This window comes from Eptatretus burgeri, chromosome 11 (genome assembly GCF_056783735.1).
Source record: "Eptatretus burgeri isolate ZD-2024b chromosome 11, Ebu_testis_v1, whole genome shotgun sequence".
Taxonomy (NCBI): domain Eukaryota; kingdom Metazoa; phylum Chordata; class Myxini; order Myxiniformes; family Myxinidae; genus Eptatretus; species Eptatretus burgeri.
Genome location: NC_140971.1, coordinates 77,187,462 through 77,208,091, shown reverse-complemented (window position 1 = coordinate 77,208,091; position 20,630 = coordinate 77,187,462). Strand labels below are relative to the sequence as shown.

Below are 20,630 nucleotides of genomic sequence, written 5' to 3'. Positions count from 1 at the left end.
ATTTGGTGTTCCCATATAAGCACCCGGCTCATGACAATGGGATCCCATGTTCTTTGTTGATTTGTCCATTGTTTATCAATGTCCCTGTCCTTCATGGACAAGCTCTTACATAAGCAATGAACACGAATAATTTTTAATACATTAGCGACAATTTACCATTATTGATGTTATCCCATTACCTGCATCAATCATGGCGTTGGACTGTGAAACCTGCCGCATGGGCATGCTGACAGGAGGACTTCCCAGCATGTTCTGCATGGCAGGGTAGCCCGAGATGCCAGGGGCTGTACCTGCCTGTGGCTGGCACATACCCATTGAGCCAGGTGCGACCCATACATCTGAGCCTGGCATGCTCGATCGCCGAGCATGCCCGGGACCTGGAACCATGCCTGGCACAGGTAGTGGGGAAAGAAAAAAATAAAAAATAAACTACAAACAGTGCAATAATAAATAAATAAACACACGGAAATGATGACAGAACCGTCCGTCTCGTGCTTGACACACTATCATTATTATCGTTATGTACCATTATCACTTTCATTATGTATCATTATTATCGTTATGTACCATTAGCACTTTCATTATTATCGTTATGTACCATTATCACTTTTATTATTATCGTTATGTGCCATTATCACTTTCATTATGTACCATTATCATTCATTATCACTCTGCGGTTACCCAATCCTAAGAGGTGGACATGATGGGTGAGGTCAATTTGAAAGGAATCAAAAAGATCCATGTGTTTCCAAGTGGTGGGAGGGAGGGGAGAGAGAAATAGAGGAGGGTGAGGTGAGAGTGGAGGGAGGGAGTAGGAAGGGGGAAAGGAGGAGGGAGGGGAGAGAGAGAGTGAGGGGAGGGAGGGACGGGAAGGGGGAAAGGAGGAGGGAGGGGAGAGAGAAACAGGAGGAGGGGTGAGGTAAGAGTGGGGGAGGGAGTAGGAAGGGGAAAAGGAGGAGGGAGGGAGAGAGAGAGTGAGGGGAGGGAGGGAGAGGAAGGGGGAAAGGAGGAGGGAGGGGAAGGGGGAAAGGAGGAGGGAGGGGAAGGGGAAAGGAGGAGGGAGGGGAAGGGGAAAGGAGGAGGGAGGGGAGGGGGAAAGGAGGAGGGAGGGGAAGGAGGAGAGTGAAGAGAAAGGGGGAGAGTGAAGGAGAATGTATTCAGGCATGTGCAGGTGAAGGGCTCTGAAGTATTTTGTAATCACAATTTTCTTGTTCAAACTTTAAGGTCATTAAAAAAAAGAGGTTCCCGAAGAAGCCCTGAACACATTTGATCGTTTTCCCTGCCGAGAAATAAACAGTTTACAGGGATGGGGGGGGGGTCTCCATATAAATCGGCTTTCCCCCAAGCAACCACGTTCCCAGAACTTGTCTCCAAGGCAAGTAAATAAATAAATAAAAAAAACCAATGTCACCCCCAGGGTGACCAGTATCTTGCCAAAATGTGAACATGAGTGACTTATTTATTCGATTAAAGTTACTCAAAAAATAAGGGTTTCGTCGACCTTGATGCTTGACCTTTTTGTGACCTTGACCTTTATATTTTCGTATGGTTAATGGTATCTCTCCAGGACCGTTGTACATGAAATATCAAGACATTTTGATGAGAACTGAGGAAATAAAATTTTCATGAAAAATCCGTTTTTTCGTCATGACTTCATCAAATGACGTCATAGCGTCAAACTTTTGACAGATCTGGAAAGCACTTATCAAGCGCTTTCATATGAGGTATTACTCGATATGGTATCTACGATTTCAAAATTTGACCTTGGGGTCAAAAACTTTCGACCTCCAGCGCTAACCATGAAGGTCAAGGCCGATTGCCACCAAAATTAATCAGCTAAGCGCCAGACCATTAACTATATTCCCATGAAGTTTGAAGACGATCCGATCAAAATTACTCAAAAAATAAGGGTTTCGTCGACTCCCCTGATTTGCGACAAAGTGACCTTGATCTTTGACATTGACCGTGAAAATTTTATGCGCTGAAAGGGACCTCTATAGGCCGCTGATATGCGAAGTTACAAAAATTTCCAATGATAACTGTGCTCTGCAGAGTCATCGATACGTGATTACAGACAAACAAAAAAAAACAAAAAAAAAAACATACAAGCTGACTAACATATCTTGCAAAAACTTCGTTTTGGCAAGATAATAAATAAACTCATGGTCTTGCGATTTACAAGCTGTGGCGAGGATAATAAGGGCTATTTATAATTATCACTTTGCCCTTTCACATTTTGACCCAATTATTAATCATTTTCTCTCACATAATAAAGGTTGGTTGAAAATTTGATGACAAAAGCTTAAATGGTAAAGAAAAGGTATGGCCTGGACACGGACGGACAGACAGACGGATGCACGAATGCACGCACACAAAATCCTGTCACCTGCTTCACAGAGCGGATGGGCTAATAGTCATCATAAATGTGATAACCACTAATGAATGACAATGATATGAGGCTAAAGAAGAATGGAACATCAAGGAATAAACATCGTACTTTGGAGGGATATTAATGTGGCTGTGTCCTGGAAAAAATTTTTACACTGCTATGAAAACCATGACTTGCAGAGGACTGCATAACTGCCAGGGATATCACGGATACCGAAACGCTTACGTCAATGGCAATGGCATGATGTGAACAGAGAAGATCCAGGAAAACATTTGCACATCAGATAAACTTCACCTAAATCCAAGCTTATAAAAGAACCACTGACCCGTGACATGGCAACGTGCAAGTGTACGAGGACTTTGTGTGGGCCATGGAATGTCTGCATGTCACTGTGGATTCATATAGGCTAACTGCTGTTGCACTCGTTCAAACCTTTTTAAACGGCTCAATCTTGATTTGGTCTGTTTCGTAATCCCATCAGAGCACAGCTTCGAATCCCGTAGACTGTAATGGTGGTGTCGTTATATAATTTCATTCCAGTGATCCTAGGCTCATGGAGGAGCTTCCAAAGAAATCACATAAAAGGACAAAGCCCTTACGAGGCTGGTGAACAATTATATGAAGTACATGGACAGTCACAGACAATGGACGAATCGACACAGGATAGGGGATTATGAGCGATGGGTTTGAAAAAGGCCAACACATCGTGGACTAATGTCCTGGTAATTCAAGTGAAGGTACATCATCTTCTGTGTTTTGGGTGAGGGTGGAGGGGGAAAGGGGGGGGATCTCAATAGGCCAAAGCGGTCCACAGAAGGCTCGTTTACACTCGGTCTTTAAGGCCACATGAGATGGCGGATAAGAAACGAAAACAAACCAAACAAAAAAAATAAAACAGCAGCAAAGTGGGTCATGTGGAATATTTTGCCAAGTTATACAAATAAAGTTAGTAAAACAAGTTGATAGTAAATTATGAAAGCAATTGCCACAGAAACCAAATTTAAAGAAATAGAGATAGCGGAATGCTGGTCTGCAGCCGTCTGTCCTTTTGACTCGGTAATCCCATTTTAACTGAAGAGCAGAAGCTCCAATCACCAAAAAGGGAGAACATTTAAATGGCCATGCTGATGGAAATGAATTGGATAAAGTCATAAAGTGATGACTCTCCAGATGGGGAGAAAGGATAGGGACAAGTCATAAAAAAAGAGCTACATCATTCTGTCTGCAGGAAATTGACATATGTAAATGGACTGGCTTGGATATGAACTAACCTCTCTTAACTGGAATGGAGAACTCCCCCCTCCCCCCCCCCCACTCCACTGGTTCCTGCAGGGCACATGCGATCCACCATCAACCCTCTTCTGCTGAAACTCCCAAATTCTGCTGTCACTGCTCACCTCAACCCATTCGTTTCTCTATTTTCTCATCTGTGGAACCAACTCCAACATTCTCTCGAGTATCATTCTTTCTTCCAGGGCTTCAAGATGGCTGTTCACCACCAAATCACCAGATTATTCCCCATCCATAACCATTATATTTTTTATGCCCATTAACCCTCCCCATGGCAACCTCTTTCCAAGTTTACAGTTTATATTTTCTTCGAATTTGTGGCTGTATCCATCTTGTTCACCCCGTGTCCTACACTAGCCCTCATTCTATCTTAAATCTCTGATCTTCGAAGTCTCTCTCTATTTTGCCTCTCAACCATACTGGTGGTGTCCTCCCCTCCCCTCTTTCTGCTGCGACTTTTGTTCTGGTGCGTCCTGATCTGTTTTGTGTTCCAGCTCTTCCACGAGCCTCGACTATGTATGCAAAAAAAATAGAGGCAATACCCCTGGGGCGCTCACCTGATAGAACAATGATATTGAGGAGGAAGTCAACGTGGGATGGAATCAGCAAAATGTATCAATGAACCAATGTTATTGCAAATACCTATTATGGGGGGAAACCCCCCCTCCCCCACCGGCATAAATCCCCTTAAACCCCGATTTTTAAAAGAGTGTGAACAAACTTTTGGTACATCATGGACAGGTGATGAAGGTTGTGGTCAGGTTTCATCGAAATTGAGTGTGCAGTTTCGGAAAAGAAAACAAATACATATTTTGGCAGGCAACCCCCGCCCCCCCCCGGGCGGGCAATATTAAAAACGATATATCGTATGATATTTCAAAAAGTTGTGGACGGATTACGACGAAACTTGGTGGGTAACAATAACAAGCCGATGAGACTTTGGTTCAGGTCCGGATGCAGATCCGGCCTATCGGTGGGATACAAAACGTAAACTGTTCAGTCTGGCAGAGGTCTGTGCTCTACCGAGTGCTGTTCCAGGTCGCTCATTGTACGATTCGATTTGTAATACAGGCTACCACCAGGTGGTGCTATACAATACACAGCTACGGAGAGAGAATGTCGGTCCTACCCCCACCCTGAAGCCCAAAGATTCTAAAAAAAAAAAAAAAAAAAAAAAAAAAAAACTTTTGAGACCCCCTAAATCTTCCCCGTACACCTCACGGTAACGAGAGTTTTCAACTCATTCTGCCAAGCGATTTAGGAATACATAGAAGTCCAACAAATAAACAGACACCTCTTAAATTATATTTCGTATGATTTGGCTAAAAGAAATGTCGACTTGGTGAAGCATTTTCAGACGAAATTGCTAAAATAAATTCCAACCCTCCTTTATAAACCCTCGAATAAGCACTTTAAAAGGGGTGATAACATCTGGACTACTTGCTTCAGTGGCTTTAATGGGTTTTTATCATTGCCCAGAAAAAAAAAAAAAAACACAGGATGCAAGAACATTATCTCTCTCTCCGCAAAACAAATTTTCCGTAATGACGACCCAATTAATTACAATGAGCACTCACCATGATGCGTGGGTGCAGTGGCAGAGTGGGTTGGGCCACCTTGCACGTGACTCAAAGAAGTCGAGTAAGAAAGAAGAGGCCTCGACTGCCCCGGGCCGTTAGGAAAGGGTGGCCGTGACATCAGCTGCGAGTTGGCTCTGCCCATGGCAGCGACTGCAAAAGGAAAACATTGCTTAAAAAAATTGTGATGACAAACAACAATAATATAAATAAATCCTGACGCCCAGGTATATCCCAGAATATATGCCTTACGATGTCATGACCCCAGCAACAAAGTTAATTTGTTAGAAATTAACTGAAGTAAGCAAACCAATGGAAGAAAGTGGGGACACAAGATGAAAAATGAGAAAGAGGAACTTGGGAGAACGTGATGATGAAAATGGAGAGCCAAAGTAGGGTTGGATACCAACCAACATGTGAGCTGGCTGTGCGGAAGTTGCTCGAAGCCTGAAGGCTAGGCATGCTGCTCGGGGTTTGCAACAGGTCTTGCAGCAATGCTTTGCTGTTCTCTGCCGTGCTCTCTCGGCCCAATCCTTCGTTCAGGTTCTCAAACCTGTCTGGGGTCTAGAAACAGAAAGTATGGTTTAAAATTTTTTTTTTTATCTTACATTGCCGTATTCATTCCGTCCGTTCAGAAAATTCCCTCAAATATGCAATGTGTTTTGGAACGCCTTACGTGTTGCTCTCCAGATTCAACCTTCACTTGCATGTCAGGTTTCTCAATCTTGATAGAGCCACAGACTCCTGGGCCGTATGATACATCGCGACCACTCTCAGACTTTTCCAGTTTGGGCTTCACATCGCTGTCAGGGAGGTGTTCCACTGGCCGTGTTCGTTGTTCTTCCTCTTTATCGAGAAGTGAGCGTAAAAGAGCATGGTCACGGTCCTGTCTCCGTTGCAAAGGGCTAACAGGTTCCTGCTTCACGGTACTCAACTCCTCTGCCTTTATCGACACTTGGCCACTCCCGACAGAGAGAGGTTGCTGGGAAGCTGTTAGTTTGTTTATGTCAGGGGATGAACTGCCATCCTGCAGTAGTTTGTGGAGGATTTTATGACGTTCAGTGAGCGATGTAGAATGTAAAGAAGGTGAAACTCCACCACCACCAGCACAACCTGCTGCCCCACCTCCTGTGATACCACTTCCACCTGCACTGCCATCAGGATTACTGCCACTGTTACTGGTTGCAGGACCACTCCCAGGAGGCTCACTACTTCTGACTGAGTCCAGTGACAGCCGGCCTCCAACCTCTGGTCCTACAGTTAGAAGCTGCAGCAACTTCGTTGGGCTTTTTGCAGGCTCTTCACATTCCTGGGTTGTGCCATCAGCCTGACTACATTCTATGTTCTGCTGTGTGGATCCAGGTGTTGCCGTTGCGATTTGTTCCTTTCCCTCTGCCGACCAGTCCTCTTGCTTTCCGTAGTGACCAGTGGAATAGGACCGTGGAACGTAGGGTATCCTTTGACCGACCGATGGTGTAACAACTTGGCAGGGTGAAGTAACAGACGGACTTGGGGAGACAAGCCGTGGGCTCGGGGATGGAGTTTGACCAGGTGGTGTGCCTGAGCCTGGTGTTATGCCTTCTCCAGGGGAGGCTCCGGGACAGGCAAAGCCGGCATTAGTGAGATAAGGACCACTAGGCCTTTGTGGGGAGAAAGGCATGCCTGGGCTGCCTACAGGTTTCGCCACAGGTGGAGTCCTTGGAGTTCGCATGTAGCTTCCCTGACAAGGCATGGGGCCACTTCCCACAGCACCACAAGGGCTATTTCGAGATGGGCTTCCTAAAGCCATTGCACCTGGCATCCCAACGTAACGCCCTGGAGGTGGAGCTCCTGGAGGTAGCCTGCCCATAGAGACATCACTCCGGCCGCTCACAATGCCCATGGGAGTTTGTGGGCAGTTGAGGCTGGCACTGGGTGTACCACCGTTGGGATCATTTGTTGCGGAGATCTGGTCTGGAATAACAGGACTTGGTCTTACGAGACCCTCACCTGAATGCTTGCAATACCTGTTTGGAAGGAAACAAAGCAACGATAGATTATGATTTTATAAAAGACGAGAATTGTTCAATAGCTGGCTGAATATAATTCTCAATTCAGGTAAATAAATACAGGAATACTTAAGTTACTTAGCAGAAGTAGGTAGGGACAGTCAATCCGCTTTTTGCAGAGGCAAGGCTTGTGGAAGAGCGAGAACATTGAACGGAGCAGGGAACAACAGAACTAAAGCAACAGTAGAGAGAGGAGAGGGGAGAGAGGAGAGAGGAGAGAGGAGAGAGGATGGGGGAGGGGGGAGAAAAATAATGGGAGAGTTGAAGGACAGAATAGAAGGAGACTTAGCCAAACAATGGGTTTGGGGAGGAATGGAGGACAGGGAAGGATGCATGGGGTGGACAAGATGAACACAAAAGTAAACGCTCTGGAAGGAAAAAAACTGGATATTTGGGAGGTGGTGGGATTGTGGTGGGGGGAGGGGGGAGGGGGTTAACAAGGGTAAAAGAAGATCATAGTTTTGGATTGGGGATGATCTGAGATGGTAGTGAACAGCAGTCTTGAAGACCTGGAGGAAAGAATGAGATTGAAGAGAATGTGGAAGTTGGTTATACAGGTGGGGGAAACAAGAGGAACGAATGAGTGGAGGTGAGCAGTGATCCTGGATTTGGGTAGTTTAACCAGAAGGTGGTTAAAGGTGGACTGCGTGTGCTCTGCAGAAACCTGTGGGGGCCAAAGCATGGAAAAGAGTAGAGGGTGCAAGACCAGAAAGGAGGCAGTATAAGATAGAGAGACCACCGACCTGTCGGCGATGGTGAAGTGGTCGGCCCATAAACTTAGCTTCAGCACGAGAGATTCCAATGATCTTGAAGGCCTTGGTTTCCACAGCATCAAGCTGAGAAAGATGTGAGGTAGGGGAACCAGGCCAGAAGGGAGGATAATACTACAACAACCTGCAGATGAAGGCCTTGTCGGTAGATAGCTGGTCAGGTGTACCAATGAAGGACTTTGTGCGGCAGAGGATGTCCAGTTAGCAACTGGCTTTGGAGGCCAATTTTGAAATGTGGTTTGCCCCAAAAGGATCATGGCTGGAAAGTGAGATGCAGGAGTTTGAATGACTAAACTTCCTCAAGAATATTGTGAAGAAAGTAGATGGGGTGAGGGGGGGGTGGAATTGAGGGGTTGCCAAACAGTCATTTTGGAGGGAGATACTGAGAGTGTGAAATCTGTTTTGATTGAAAGACAAATTCCAAGTGTTTGACCAGTTTCTGATTTTGTCAAGGTCTGAAGAGAGGGAAGAGGTTGCCGTTAAGGAAGGAGGAGGGATTTCACGACAGATGATGGAGTCATCAGCAAACAGAAAAATAGGATTTTCCAGAGTCGGAAAGATCATTGATGGAGATCAGGAATAGAACTGGGCCCACGACATTGCCTTGGGGCACTCCACCCTTGACAGGGAGAGGAAATGAAAAGATTACAAGCTCTCTGCCTGGTGAGGAGAGTAGAGAAAGGCAGTAAGCCATGTATGGAGTTGGCCTTAAATGCCATAGGCAGAGAAGCTTGTATCCCTAAGAGGGTGCATGCCAGACTGTATCAAAACCAAGAGATATGTCGAGAGAGACGGCCTTGATCTCATATCTGACATTGAGGACTTCTGTCCCTTGTTGGGAGATTAGGATGAGCATGTCCAAGGTGGAGTGACCTGGTCTGAATCCCAATTGATGAACAGAGATGTGGCCATTGGAGAAAAGGATTACATATCAGCCGCGATGGATTCCATGACCTTGTTGATGATTGGGGGATCGTCCTTTAAAAGAACATTGGATGAATAAAGAGGAGCAGAAGTATGGAAGTAGAGGAGAAGGGGGGGGGAGGGTGGATGGTGGAGAGATGGAGGAGTAAAAGGGAGATGGGGGGTTTCTAGGTAAAGGGAGATGAGGCATTAGAGGAAGATAAGGAGATAGGGAGGTTGAGGGAGATTGGATGGTTGAGGGTTACAAATAACATTGATTATACATCTTCATAAAAAGCTGGATATTATCACAAAATCACAAAGGTAAAATTAAAAAATAAAAAATAAAAAAAAATTAGTCTTTGACCAGTTTTGTGAAAGAATGGTTTTCAACTCCTCACTTTGTGAAAACAACTGAATTTGTTTGGATTTTTAAAATATTTGGCCCTGCAAGGCTTACAATTAACTTGCATATTTCATCGTCTCCAAACTTAAAAAGGCTTCTTTTAATGTTTCTTCCTTGATTCATTAAATTACATGTCAAGATAATAAAATTACGTATCATTTGTAACTTACCGCACTCGTAAACGCAAAGCAAAAGGTGACATACAGGGGTCTGTTTAATCGTCATCCACAATATGCATATTGTAGATATTGGAATAAGGACAGTTTGTCAATGAAAATAATAATTAGATAAATACTTAAGAGTTAGCTGGGAATAATGGATACTGGTGGCTGAGGCATGCCAGCAGGACAGAGTGTGTTGGAGCCAGACTGCACTTGCTCATTCGAGCTCGTGTGCATGCACCTTGATAAAGATCACGCTCACCCCTTCTAATCCACCACCTCCCTCTCTCTTTTTAATCACTGAATGTGCGTCATACTAATCCTGATACCCTCCTCCTTTTGCACAAAAATAAAAAACAAGCAACCACCTAATACTACCCTGCTGTCCAATACGATATTGGGTTGTAGCGTTCTATGCCGGGTTCGAAGTTTATGTTTAGTAGTGTTAGTGCCGACATGTCACAGGTTATTATTAAATTGGCAGAATCACATTCTTCTATGTCTCCTTTTTCTTGTATCCCAAAGAAGATTCATTAAATTATTGCTTCACGAGCGAGAAAATGTGAAATGGCTAAGGCGAACGAGAAGGTCAGATAGTGGGAGAGGTTACGATATCCAGGTTATTCACGTAAAACATAAAACAACAAAATAGTTCTTATTCAAAAAAATGAAAGCGCAACAAACTAGTCGAGATGGCTGGCATGCAATGCTCAGATCCGACATTTTTGCCACCGAGTGAACTTTATCCAGGACTGCTCAGGCCTTTTGTACCTGGGAAGGAACAGAACTTCGAGCACACAATACCTGTGCAGTCTTGGATCAAAGCCACTCGGTGCTCAAAACGTTGGACCTGAGGCTTGCCTTCTGGGCAGCTACACTACGTAGTGGTTACTTCAGCCATATAAATGGATCTTTGCAATTGCAGCCATCTTTCTTGCAAAAATAATCAATAATAATTGGCAAATCCTTTTGTGTTTTGACAACGCTTGACAAACAAAACTTTGTGCCACAGCTCAAAATAGGAGAAGGGATAAAGGTTTATTGGCAAAAAGATAACAAAAGGAGATGGGAATACAATATGGTGATGGATATCGTGTAATCTCCAAAAATATATGCGGAGGCAAAGTGTTCATATTTCAGAAGACAACGACGATTATCAGCTTTCATCAAGATAATATGGCGAAGTTTAGATATAAAAAAAAGAAATTGTTGCCAGAACCCCTAACGTCAAGTGGCTGTATACATGGACGGTTTTGAAACTCGAGCCCATTCGATGGATGTGCTGACTAGCGCCGTTTTCTCTTCGTGCAACAGGTCTTGCTTCTCGACAATAAAAATGCTGCTAAGAGAGGGCGCTAATCTCGACCGCCGTGTGGCCGAAGTGTGAGCAAATATAATAGTCGTGTACTAATCTTGATTTTATTCTTTTCGTTGTGAGCTCCATGTTGAACTCGTCTGAGACATCGACAATATGAAACTCTGTGCCAAATTTGACGATTCTAGGATGCCCTCATTGTCCAGTTATCCTGCCAACAAACAAGCAAGCCCACAAGTATGGGACGATCACAATACTCACGGACCCGGCCTACAGGCGGTGAGTGGGCGGCAACTCAGATTTGCCATACAGCCATAAATACCGATTCTAATGTTTATAGAAAACGAATAAATTAAATTAAACATTTATTCACCGATGAAGCATTTGATCTCCATTTCATGCTGCATGCTTGGTTTGCCAGTTGGATTAAAAAACAACAAAGCTGCCATTTCTATGGCTGAAACAGGCAACCTCCTTTGGTAGAGAGAGAGAGAGCTTCCAAGATATTTCGACATGCAGCGTGAAAACAAGCTCCAAAAGTAAAGTACAACATCCATGGTTATCAAGCACACCTGAACACTGTGTGTATGGAGGACACGATGTGCGTCTGGTTGGGGAGGGCCTGCATGCGACTCTTGCTCTGGCCGACGGCCATGCTCCCATCAGGCAGTGCGAAGCGATACGGAGCGCTCTGCGCAAAGCCTTTCATCAGCACTGTGGAGCAGACCAAAACATTTGAACACACGTGTGCACACACGCTTCCACAGTTTGAGATACTCAAAAACTAACAACAGCAGAACATGCCAACAATGGCGTGTTTTGAGAGAACCACTTGTTTTGCCGTCTCTATTTCTAAGTATCACATGAGAAACTAGAATGGCACTCGGTCGAGCGCATACCTCCGCCGGGATGAACAGTTTACGTTTTGGATCCCACCGATAGGCCAGATCTGGATCCGGACCCAACTCATCCACCAAGTTTTGACATAATCCATCCACAACCTTTTGAGCTATCGTTCTATATATCGTTTCTGGCACTATCTCTCAGTGGTGAAGAATCACGAAAAAAAAATTCCAGTATCTCGGTGTAATACAGATCTTCACCAAAATCTAATCAATTAATCCGAGCAAACCTGTCCACCAAATTTCATCCGAATCTGTCCATAACTTTTTGAGCTATCTCGCTCACAGACAGAAAAACAGACAAAGAGACAGACAGAGGAGGGGGGGGGGTGGTGGAGAGAACATAACTTTTATCCACTTTTGGTGGCATACGTAATGATGAGAACACAAATCCTCAGTCGATTTCCCCACTACTCATTGCAGGTGAATTTCAAAGATTCTGAGGTGATGAACATGTCAAAACATTAATCCAACCACCTTGCCTCGAGTTTCCATCAAAATAAAGACACGAGGAATTTCAATCAATGTGAAATACTCGGCAGAGAAAAGGAAGTGGATCCAGGCAGTGCCGGTACCATCACGATGGTGCCGATGTGAGAGGGGAAGGCCGTTCTCCACGTTCTGGAAGAAGGCATGGATGCACTTCCGCACCAGTATCTGCCAGCCCGGCCGCATGGACGCCTGCAGGCTGCTTGTGTCGATGGCAATTATTTTTCCTGTTGAAAGTGGAAAAGCGCAAAAAGCATGTTTTGGACAATTTTTACTATGCTCGGTATTCATCCATTCAACAATCCACATCACTAAAAGTTGGCACACAGTCGATGATGACGATGAACAAAATAGTATAGAGCCATTATTGCATGGCTTTGGGGATTATCTACATACTGTCAGACCCTGCCATTCATGGAGAATATGTCCTGAAAAATGCCGCAAATAGCGGGGTCCGCGAATGTCGGGGCATAGTTTTTTTTTTTTTTTCAATTCTTTTTTTTAACAATGCCCAGACTCGTGGAAGAGCGATTACACAGAACAAATCAGGACACAACATAACAAAGGGAACAGCAAGAGAAAGGGGACAAACCAACAGCAGGGCGGAGAGAGAAAGTAGACAGAGACGGACAAACAATGGGTTACAGGTAACAATGAAGGGTAAAGGTGAACACAAAGGGTGGACAATATGGATACATAAGCAAAATTATGTTTGACCACTTTGTGATTTTTGTCAAGGTCTGAGGAGAGGGAAGAGGCTACTGCCTGTCTTTTAGAAGGATGAGGGATGTCACAGCAGAGAGTGGAATCATCAGCAAAGAGAAAAAGAGGATTTTCCAGAGTCAGTGAGATCATTGATGAAAATGAGAAATAATTTGGGGGCGAGAACACTGCCTTGGGGTACTCCAGCTTTGACAGGGAGAGGAGAAGAAAAGGTTTTGTTGAGAGCCACAAGTTGACTACGAGAATGGAGGAATCCACTCAGGAATCCAAGAGTGGAGTTGCCTTGGATTCCATCGGGAGACAGTTTGGAGAGCAAGGCAGGATGCCGAACTGTATCAAAAGCTTGAGATACAGTATGTCCAGAGAAATGGCCCTGATTTCTTGTCTGATACTGAGGGCCTCCATCCATTGTTGGGAGAGTAGAAGCAGCATGTCCAAGGTAGAGTGACCATGTCTGAATCTGAATTGATGATCTGAGATGAGGCTGTTGGAAAAAAGGAATGATTTTATATGAATTGTGATGATGGATTCCATGACCTTGCTGATGTTTAAAAGCTAATTGGGCTAGTTAAACTGAAATCGAGTTAAGGGGATCAGTTTTTGCACGTATTTAATGGAATGCTGTGATGTTGGCTGATTTCCAATTAAAAAAAAAATTCACAAATTAAAAACAACAACAAAAAAAAAACAACGAATATGCAAAGCGTTAATGTAGAAGCAGGTCACACTTGATGACTCGCGAATAAGTGGGTTCCGCGAATAGTATTTATCATTCCCATAGCCCATTGGAACATCAAGGTGCCCAAGACTGGTCGTGAAAATTTCCTCCGCTGAGAAATTACCCAAGAAAGGTCACTACTCCGTCGCGAAGCGATACCAAAGCAAGGAATAATCAGGCAGGAATTTGGAATTTGGCCACAGTACCAGAACTCAATGGTGTCTTCTTTTCAAAGGGTTCAATCTTTCATATCCCTCAATGAAAGTTACCAGATAAGACAAATGGCTTGACGTCCCCTCAGAAGCACAGAATATTCATGAACACCTTGCCTGTGAAGCACAAGGGTGACAATAAATAGTTGGGCCAGGAATCAAACCCAGAGTGTCAACTCAAAGACAGGTACACAACCCTCAGAATTATCGAGGAACATTATACGGTTTATAGAAATGGCAGAAAAGTACCATACAGCCCATCCTGTTCCTCCTCACCTCTCTCCGCTCCCCCAATGCATCTGCAAGTATGAATGGCCTTTTGGGTATAGTCACTTTTAAACACTGATCCAAGGATCAAGGACGAGATTGAACATACATCAAATGCTGGAGAATGACATTCAGAGACATCAGTGTATTTTAGAAATTAATTCGAGAACGGTAGGGGACAACCGACAAATCAACACATCTGGAATCTGAACCTCGGATTTCGAGATAAGACCTCGAAAGAGACAAATCGAGAATAATAAAAACAAAATCTTGGACGAATGAAACCAGAAAATTCAGTGACATGGCCTCCGAATATCATTGATGAAAAGAGAGTGAAGAATAATAATCAAAAAGAAAAATAATAAATAAATAAAAACAAGAGAGTGAAAGATGAAAAAGCAAAACTTTCAACATCGCAAATCTTCCAAAGTTTCAAAAGACATTTTGCCACAAAATCTGGTTCAAGATTGCACAAAACGACCTTGGATCAAAACTGCTGTGCTACTTTATTTCATTTTAATTTAATTTGATTCACACGTCGTACACTGGGGGGCTGTGAGCACACATTGGAGTTATTTCTGATTAATGCCACAACGTCATCAGAACCTCATGTGCTTTTGTGCTTTAATGTGCTTTTGACTGTCATTTTGACTTTTGACACATGAACGTCATGTGCTTTTGACCGAAGAAACGATGTGCGGACTCATTTTCCTCCCTGAGCAATCATGGGGGGTCACTTCAAAAAGCTTCCGCTGATGGTACAAGAAAAGTCTCACCGGTTTTGTCCTGCCTGGTCGAGAATGTTTCCACAGTGGGCATTTCGTGCCTCTGAGCTCTCCTGGCGACGCAGATGAGACAAGGCTGTAGATCTATTGAAAGAAAGACAACAAATCAAAAAACAAAAGTTAATTTCCTTTCACTAAACTTTCCTTTTGTATGCAGCACATGTCTGCTGGTTGCATCGTTTTCTGGAGGTGCAGCTGTGCCACTGATGCAGTGCCCTCGAGGTTCGAGCTGAAGTTTGCGGTTTGTCCAGGGTATCGGCGATAGTTCTCAAACTGTTCACGAAGGACACTGTGGGATCTTTTACGTCCACCAACTAGTGCCGGCAGAGGGGACGCTCAGTTTAACGTCCATCCGAGGGATGGCACACATATTGATGTCTTCCCCTGCCTTCGAAACCTCACCAGGATGACAGTTTATAGCTTGGCTGAGATTCAAACCAAGGCTAGATAGCCCAGAGGTATGTGCACACCTCCAAGCTATCTTGCCAGCCTTTCACGTTACTGTTCCGTTATAGCTCACCTCAACTTCACTCAACATGGCAGCATTCACATACACACAGCCTCAAACGATCCAACCATATTCCTGAAGACAATACTCTGCACGGACACAATGGGGGTGGGGGATAACAACGACAACATGTATGCTCGACCTACCACCATCAGACTCATCAGCAGCTGGAGGTTGCACCACCGCGAAACACTGCATCGTCTCGTATTGATCCTCTGCAGCGGGCGTAGCCGCCTCATTGTTGGACCTGTGTACCAGCATGCGGCAGTGGAACGTGTGGCTACTGTGTCGAGTCCCATCACTGTGCCATGGCGTGCTGTTAGCTGACAATACAGACAGCGAGAGGAAAGAGCCTACGTTAATACATGTCCAGGGTTGCCTTGTTTTGTGCACAGCTGATGATCATGCTGGGATCACAGGTTCAAATCACATTCGCTGTATTCACTTGTCTGGGAGTGTCATTGTTTAACACTGCGCTAACTCGATGGTTGGTTAATTAACACTCGTACAAGTATGACTGTGATAAATGTAATGTACGTGCCGCCATCATAATGGATCAAATGCAGCTCGACAGAGGGAAATATTAACATTTTAACAAAGTCCCCCTGCTCCCTCACCCTCCTCTTCAGATATTTTTTGGGGGGGGGGGCAATTTCTGCTTCTTCCTCACTTTTCCTTTTATCTCCGCCACCAAAGGTGGACGGAGATTATGCATTCCACCTTGTTTGTTTGTGAGCACAATATCTCAGAAAGTTGTTGACGGATTCGGCCGAAACTTGGTGGGCTGGTTGGGTGTGTGACAAGGAAGAATTGATTCGATTTTGGTGAAGATCCGGATCCGGATCTGATGACTAGAATTTTTAAAAGTGATTCTTCACCATTGAGAAATCGGGCTAAAAATGATAGATAGCATGATATTTCAAAAAGTTGGGGACGGATTCAGACGAAACTTCGTGAACAGTTTGGGTACGATAAGGACGAATTGATTCGATACTTGCGAAGAACCGGATGTGGATCTGGAAACTATAGTTTTTTATTTCACTCTTAACCATTGAGAGATGGGAATTAAAACTATATATAGCATGATGTCTCCAATACCTGTGGGCAGATTATGCATAACTAGGTGGACGAGTTAGTTAGGTGACAAGAATAAGCAAATTCAATTTTGGTTAACGTCCAGATACAGATCCGGCCTTTCAGTGGAATATAAAACGTAAACTCTTCAGCCTGGGGGAGGTATACGCTCCAATGAGTGCCATTCTAGTCACTTCTGTGATTGAGAGTTTGTGGCTGTACCCACCTTGTTTATCCCATGCCTCACCTTGCTGTCATTCTTCCTCATGACTTATATTTCATCAAGTGTCCCTCTACTTTGTCCCTCTATCCTGCTGTTGATGTGCTCCCCCCTTTACCCCTTCCCTTTTGCAACACTCTTTTATTTCCATTATGTGCTGATCCCTTCTGTGTTCCAGCTCCTCCATGAGCCTTGACACTGTACACACAAAAAGGCTTTCCTGATGTTCCGTTATGTCCGGAGTCATCACCCAAATGATAGGTCATCACCCAAATTATGTACGAAAGAAAAAATAAGACACTGAGAGAAGATTGTGATGCAGAGAAAAGGGACATACCTGGCGGCTTGGGAAGGTGCCTGGAGAACTCTTCGTGGTCTCCGATATGCAGCAAGTTATACACGTACGAGTTGAGTAGTTCCTCCTGCCCAAAACCCAGGTAGCAGCGCACATTCTCCGACACAAAAGCCAGATATCCCTCGGCATTGACCACAAAGAAAAATGCATCGAGTGCCTGAAGGAAAATGGGACAGGTGGATATTTCACAATGGTGGACGACCAAGCTCAAATCCCTTATGCTGAGATGGCATGTGGAGCACTTATTTACTCAATATACGGGAAAGGATTCACGGAGAAGAGAAGAATTACAAATTTATTTTTAAGGCTCACTTGGCTGCCTGGGTGGGTTTGAGGGTACCTAGCCAGGTTCCTCCTGATCACCATCTTTGATCTTTGCTTATTCAGGTTCCTGATGACTGCAATGCAGTATTTGGTCTTTAATTTGATTGACTTGTCAAGGGTCGACTAATGTCTTTGCTATTCTTGTGGAACTACCTTGATATGTTATAATGTCTTTACCTTGCATGTTATGCATCTACAAGGTCCTTTAGAAGTCTTAAATCATTTGTGAAGAAAGTAAAGTTCTTGCCTTGAGAAGCAAGGGACCCAGGGAATCCTTCTCAATGACACTCTGGCCACTCGACGAGATGTCTGGTTGTTGCACTTCTCCCCGGCTTGATGCGCATTGCTCTGCAAGCCACAGGAAAAAGAAATGGCCACACATCAGTGTCAAGAATGACATTGCTTTGACACCAATATCTGGAAATAAAAAAATGCTGTGGTGTCACTGTGAGCCTTTCAATAACAAAAAGACATTATGACGAAAGCTAAGGGCTGCCGATCTTTCTTAGCCCCACCAACACCCTGAAATGTGGATGAAGCTTAGGTTCTCAACTTGGCATCTGATGATTCCAAATTGACTCTACATCTAATCTTTGTACAAAATAATATATATATATATATATATATATATATATATATATATATATATATATATATATATATATATATATACATATACATTGTTGTGGACCCAGGAGTCAGGGGCGAGAAGACCACGAGGGGGGAAACTACCTCGGGTTCCCACCAGACTCTCCGGAATCGCAGGCCGTCGCACACGTATAACTTTGTGACGCGGCGGGTCGCTAATCAACCATGAACATGAATAACTCGACCACGTGACTTCGGGTCCTACATCTAATAAATACAGTTTACCGAATGGTCACGTGATCCGATTACCGGAGGACACACCCTCGGTACGCCTTGTTCAAACCGGGTCATCATACCGGATCAGATGTAGCTGAGCGTAACTGCCCAAGGACGTACCGGCTAGAAAAACAGATCACTGGGGGATAACGTCCCGGCTAGGCTTGGATACGAACCATGCTGGACCAATGAAGGAAAAGATGCAAAAGAGCTGGCAACATTTCTGCGCAAGCATTTAATTACAATCAAGCCTGGTGTTGGCGTAGTCGTTAGGGTAGTGGCTTGGGATCCAAAAGGTCCTGAGTTCAAGCCCCGTTGGCCTCTTGAATTAATACACACCAGGAGGTTGATTCAGCCTGTCATCCTTCCGAGGTCGGCGAAGTGAGTACCAGTGTACTGGGCCTGGTGTATGCCCCGGTTAAAATATGTGTACCATATCCCTGTGTCGTAAGAGGCCACCAGGGTTGCGTCAGGAAGGGCATCCAGCGTAAAACCTATGCCAAATCACTATGCGGATCATACGGATGATCCGCTGTGGCGACCCCTAACGGGAGCAGCCGAAAGAAGAAGAAGATTTAATTACAATCAAGCGAGGAAAGGTATGTGGCACAGTGAGTGGGGTTTATTGCTATGTACAGCAGGGATATAATAGCAAGGAATTTGTGGGGTGCAACAAAAGGCAAACAATTTACAAAAGCAGACAGAGCAGACTTATCCCATTATCACTTCTACAATCTTAACTTATGCTATGACAGGCACCATCACACACACACACACACACACACACACACACACACACACACACACACACACACACACACACACACACACACACACACACACACACACACACACACACACACACAATTAGATAGCCAGAAAGAAAGAGAGCAGATGAGGATAAACGGCCTTACAATACCTGGCTTGGTCAGCCGACCAACTCAGCCCAGTACACTTTGTTGTAGGTAGGAGGAAGAAATGCTGGTGTCTAAGGTGTGGGAGTGGGAGGTGTGGTGTAGTGCAATGTGGGGGTGCGGTGTCGTGCCAGAGGAAAATGGGATTGCGAGTCAGTTATGGATGCTCTTTTGTACATCCAAAGGGGACGAGATAGAGGGATGGAAAGAGAGAGAAGATGCATGAGGCAAAAAGATCCCTAACCTAGTTGTGCATAGGTCTGCTAGTGTATCGTGTACCTCCGTGGGATGCTCCGCTTGAGCGTTCCCACCTCGAGAGTTGGCGCATCATCTCCAGCTTAGTCACTTTGCTGGGGCTCGTGGCAACGTACGCTCCACACTGGTCCTCCCGAATAAGCACGTCTCAGTCGCATACCAACCGCGAGTGAAGAGCCAGCGAAGGACAGAGTCAACGAGGAGCAGTGAAGAAGAGGGCGAAGCAGAGAGGCGAAGAAGAGGGCGAGCGGCTCCGCGATTTTGCCTTTTATAAGCCCCGAGCGAAGGGTGGGGTTACAACCCGAAGTGACGCGCTGCGACCCGAATCCCGCTTCTCCATTGGGCCACAATGGCCCGAGCCACGCCCTGCTAGGCTCTTGAGGCCAGAAGCAGTCTCATTCGCACATCCGGCGTGACACGGCCCAGAGCTCCGTACCAAAGTCCCGGATTGCGTGTCATGCAAATGCGTGTCGTGTAGTGCCGTTCCTGGTGGGAGTTGGTAATAGTCCTGGGGCTGAGTGGGGTCCTGTGTGCAATCATATGTCCCCTAATTTCAACTCTTGATCCTTGTAGGGGACCTGTGTCCTGGTCAATTAGAGCCCCTGTACTGGAATTAACAATTATCTTTTGTTGCTTCTGCAAATTGATTGGTCCGAGTGAAATCCTTGACCCCTAAAACCCATACCAGGACACAATTTATTCTTCTAGCTCAATTCTGAACCTTGACAGGCTGGATGAAAGGGCGCGGCGGACATTTTGGATTTCACCCATATCCCGTACTTTTTTTAACCCTGCAAATGATTTTAATGGATTCCTTGACCCCAAAAACCTAGGTAAAGACACAAAATTTATCACTCAAGGACAATTCCACATGGAGTTATACTGGTTATAATGATGCGGTGGCCATCTTGGACGCCATCTTGAATTACACCTTTCTGCCCCACATCTGGAATGTCTACCCAAGTTTTTTTCAATCTCCTAGGGGTCCCCTACAAGGATCAAGAGTCAAAATTAGGGGACATATGATTGCACACAGGACCCCCCCCTCCCCCAGCCCCCAGACTATAATACAAGTCATGATGTAACAAAACATGTTGATTCTCCACATGAAAACCACAGACGTCAGAAATTACCACGATCATTCAAGGTGTTTGTTTGTTT

General features: G+C 44.8%; 1 protein-coding gene across 9 annotated transcripts in view; it reads right to left on the bottom strand.

Moving 5' to 3' along the window:
• LOC147017424 (nuclear receptor coactivator 2-like) overlaps positions 1–20,630 on the bottom strand; it is a 274,823-nt gene that overhangs the window by 26,915 nt on the left and 227,278 nt on the right. For all 9 annotated transcript variants that reach the window (XM_085847076.1, XM_085847082.1, XM_085847077.1 and 6 more), the window contains 10 exons: positions 17,684–17,784; positions 17,095–17,269; positions 15,610–15,786; positions 14,947–15,039; positions 12,337–12,477; positions 11,432–11,573; positions 5,933–7,262; positions 5,667–5,820; positions 5,257–5,409; positions 180–389 (listed from right to left, as the gene is read on the bottom strand). In XM_085847076.1, the coding sequence (XP_085703202.1) occupies positions 180–389; positions 5,257–5,409; positions 5,667–5,820; positions 5,933–7,262; positions 11,432–11,573; positions 12,337–12,477; positions 14,947–15,039; positions 15,610–15,786; positions 17,095–17,269; positions 17,684–17,784 (2,676 nt within the window). The remainder of the gene's footprint in view (positions 1–179; positions 390–5,256; positions 5,410–5,666; positions 5,821–5,932; positions 7,263–11,431; positions 11,574–12,336; positions 12,478–14,946; positions 15,040–15,609; positions 15,787–17,094; positions 17,270–17,683; positions 17,785–20,630) is intronic.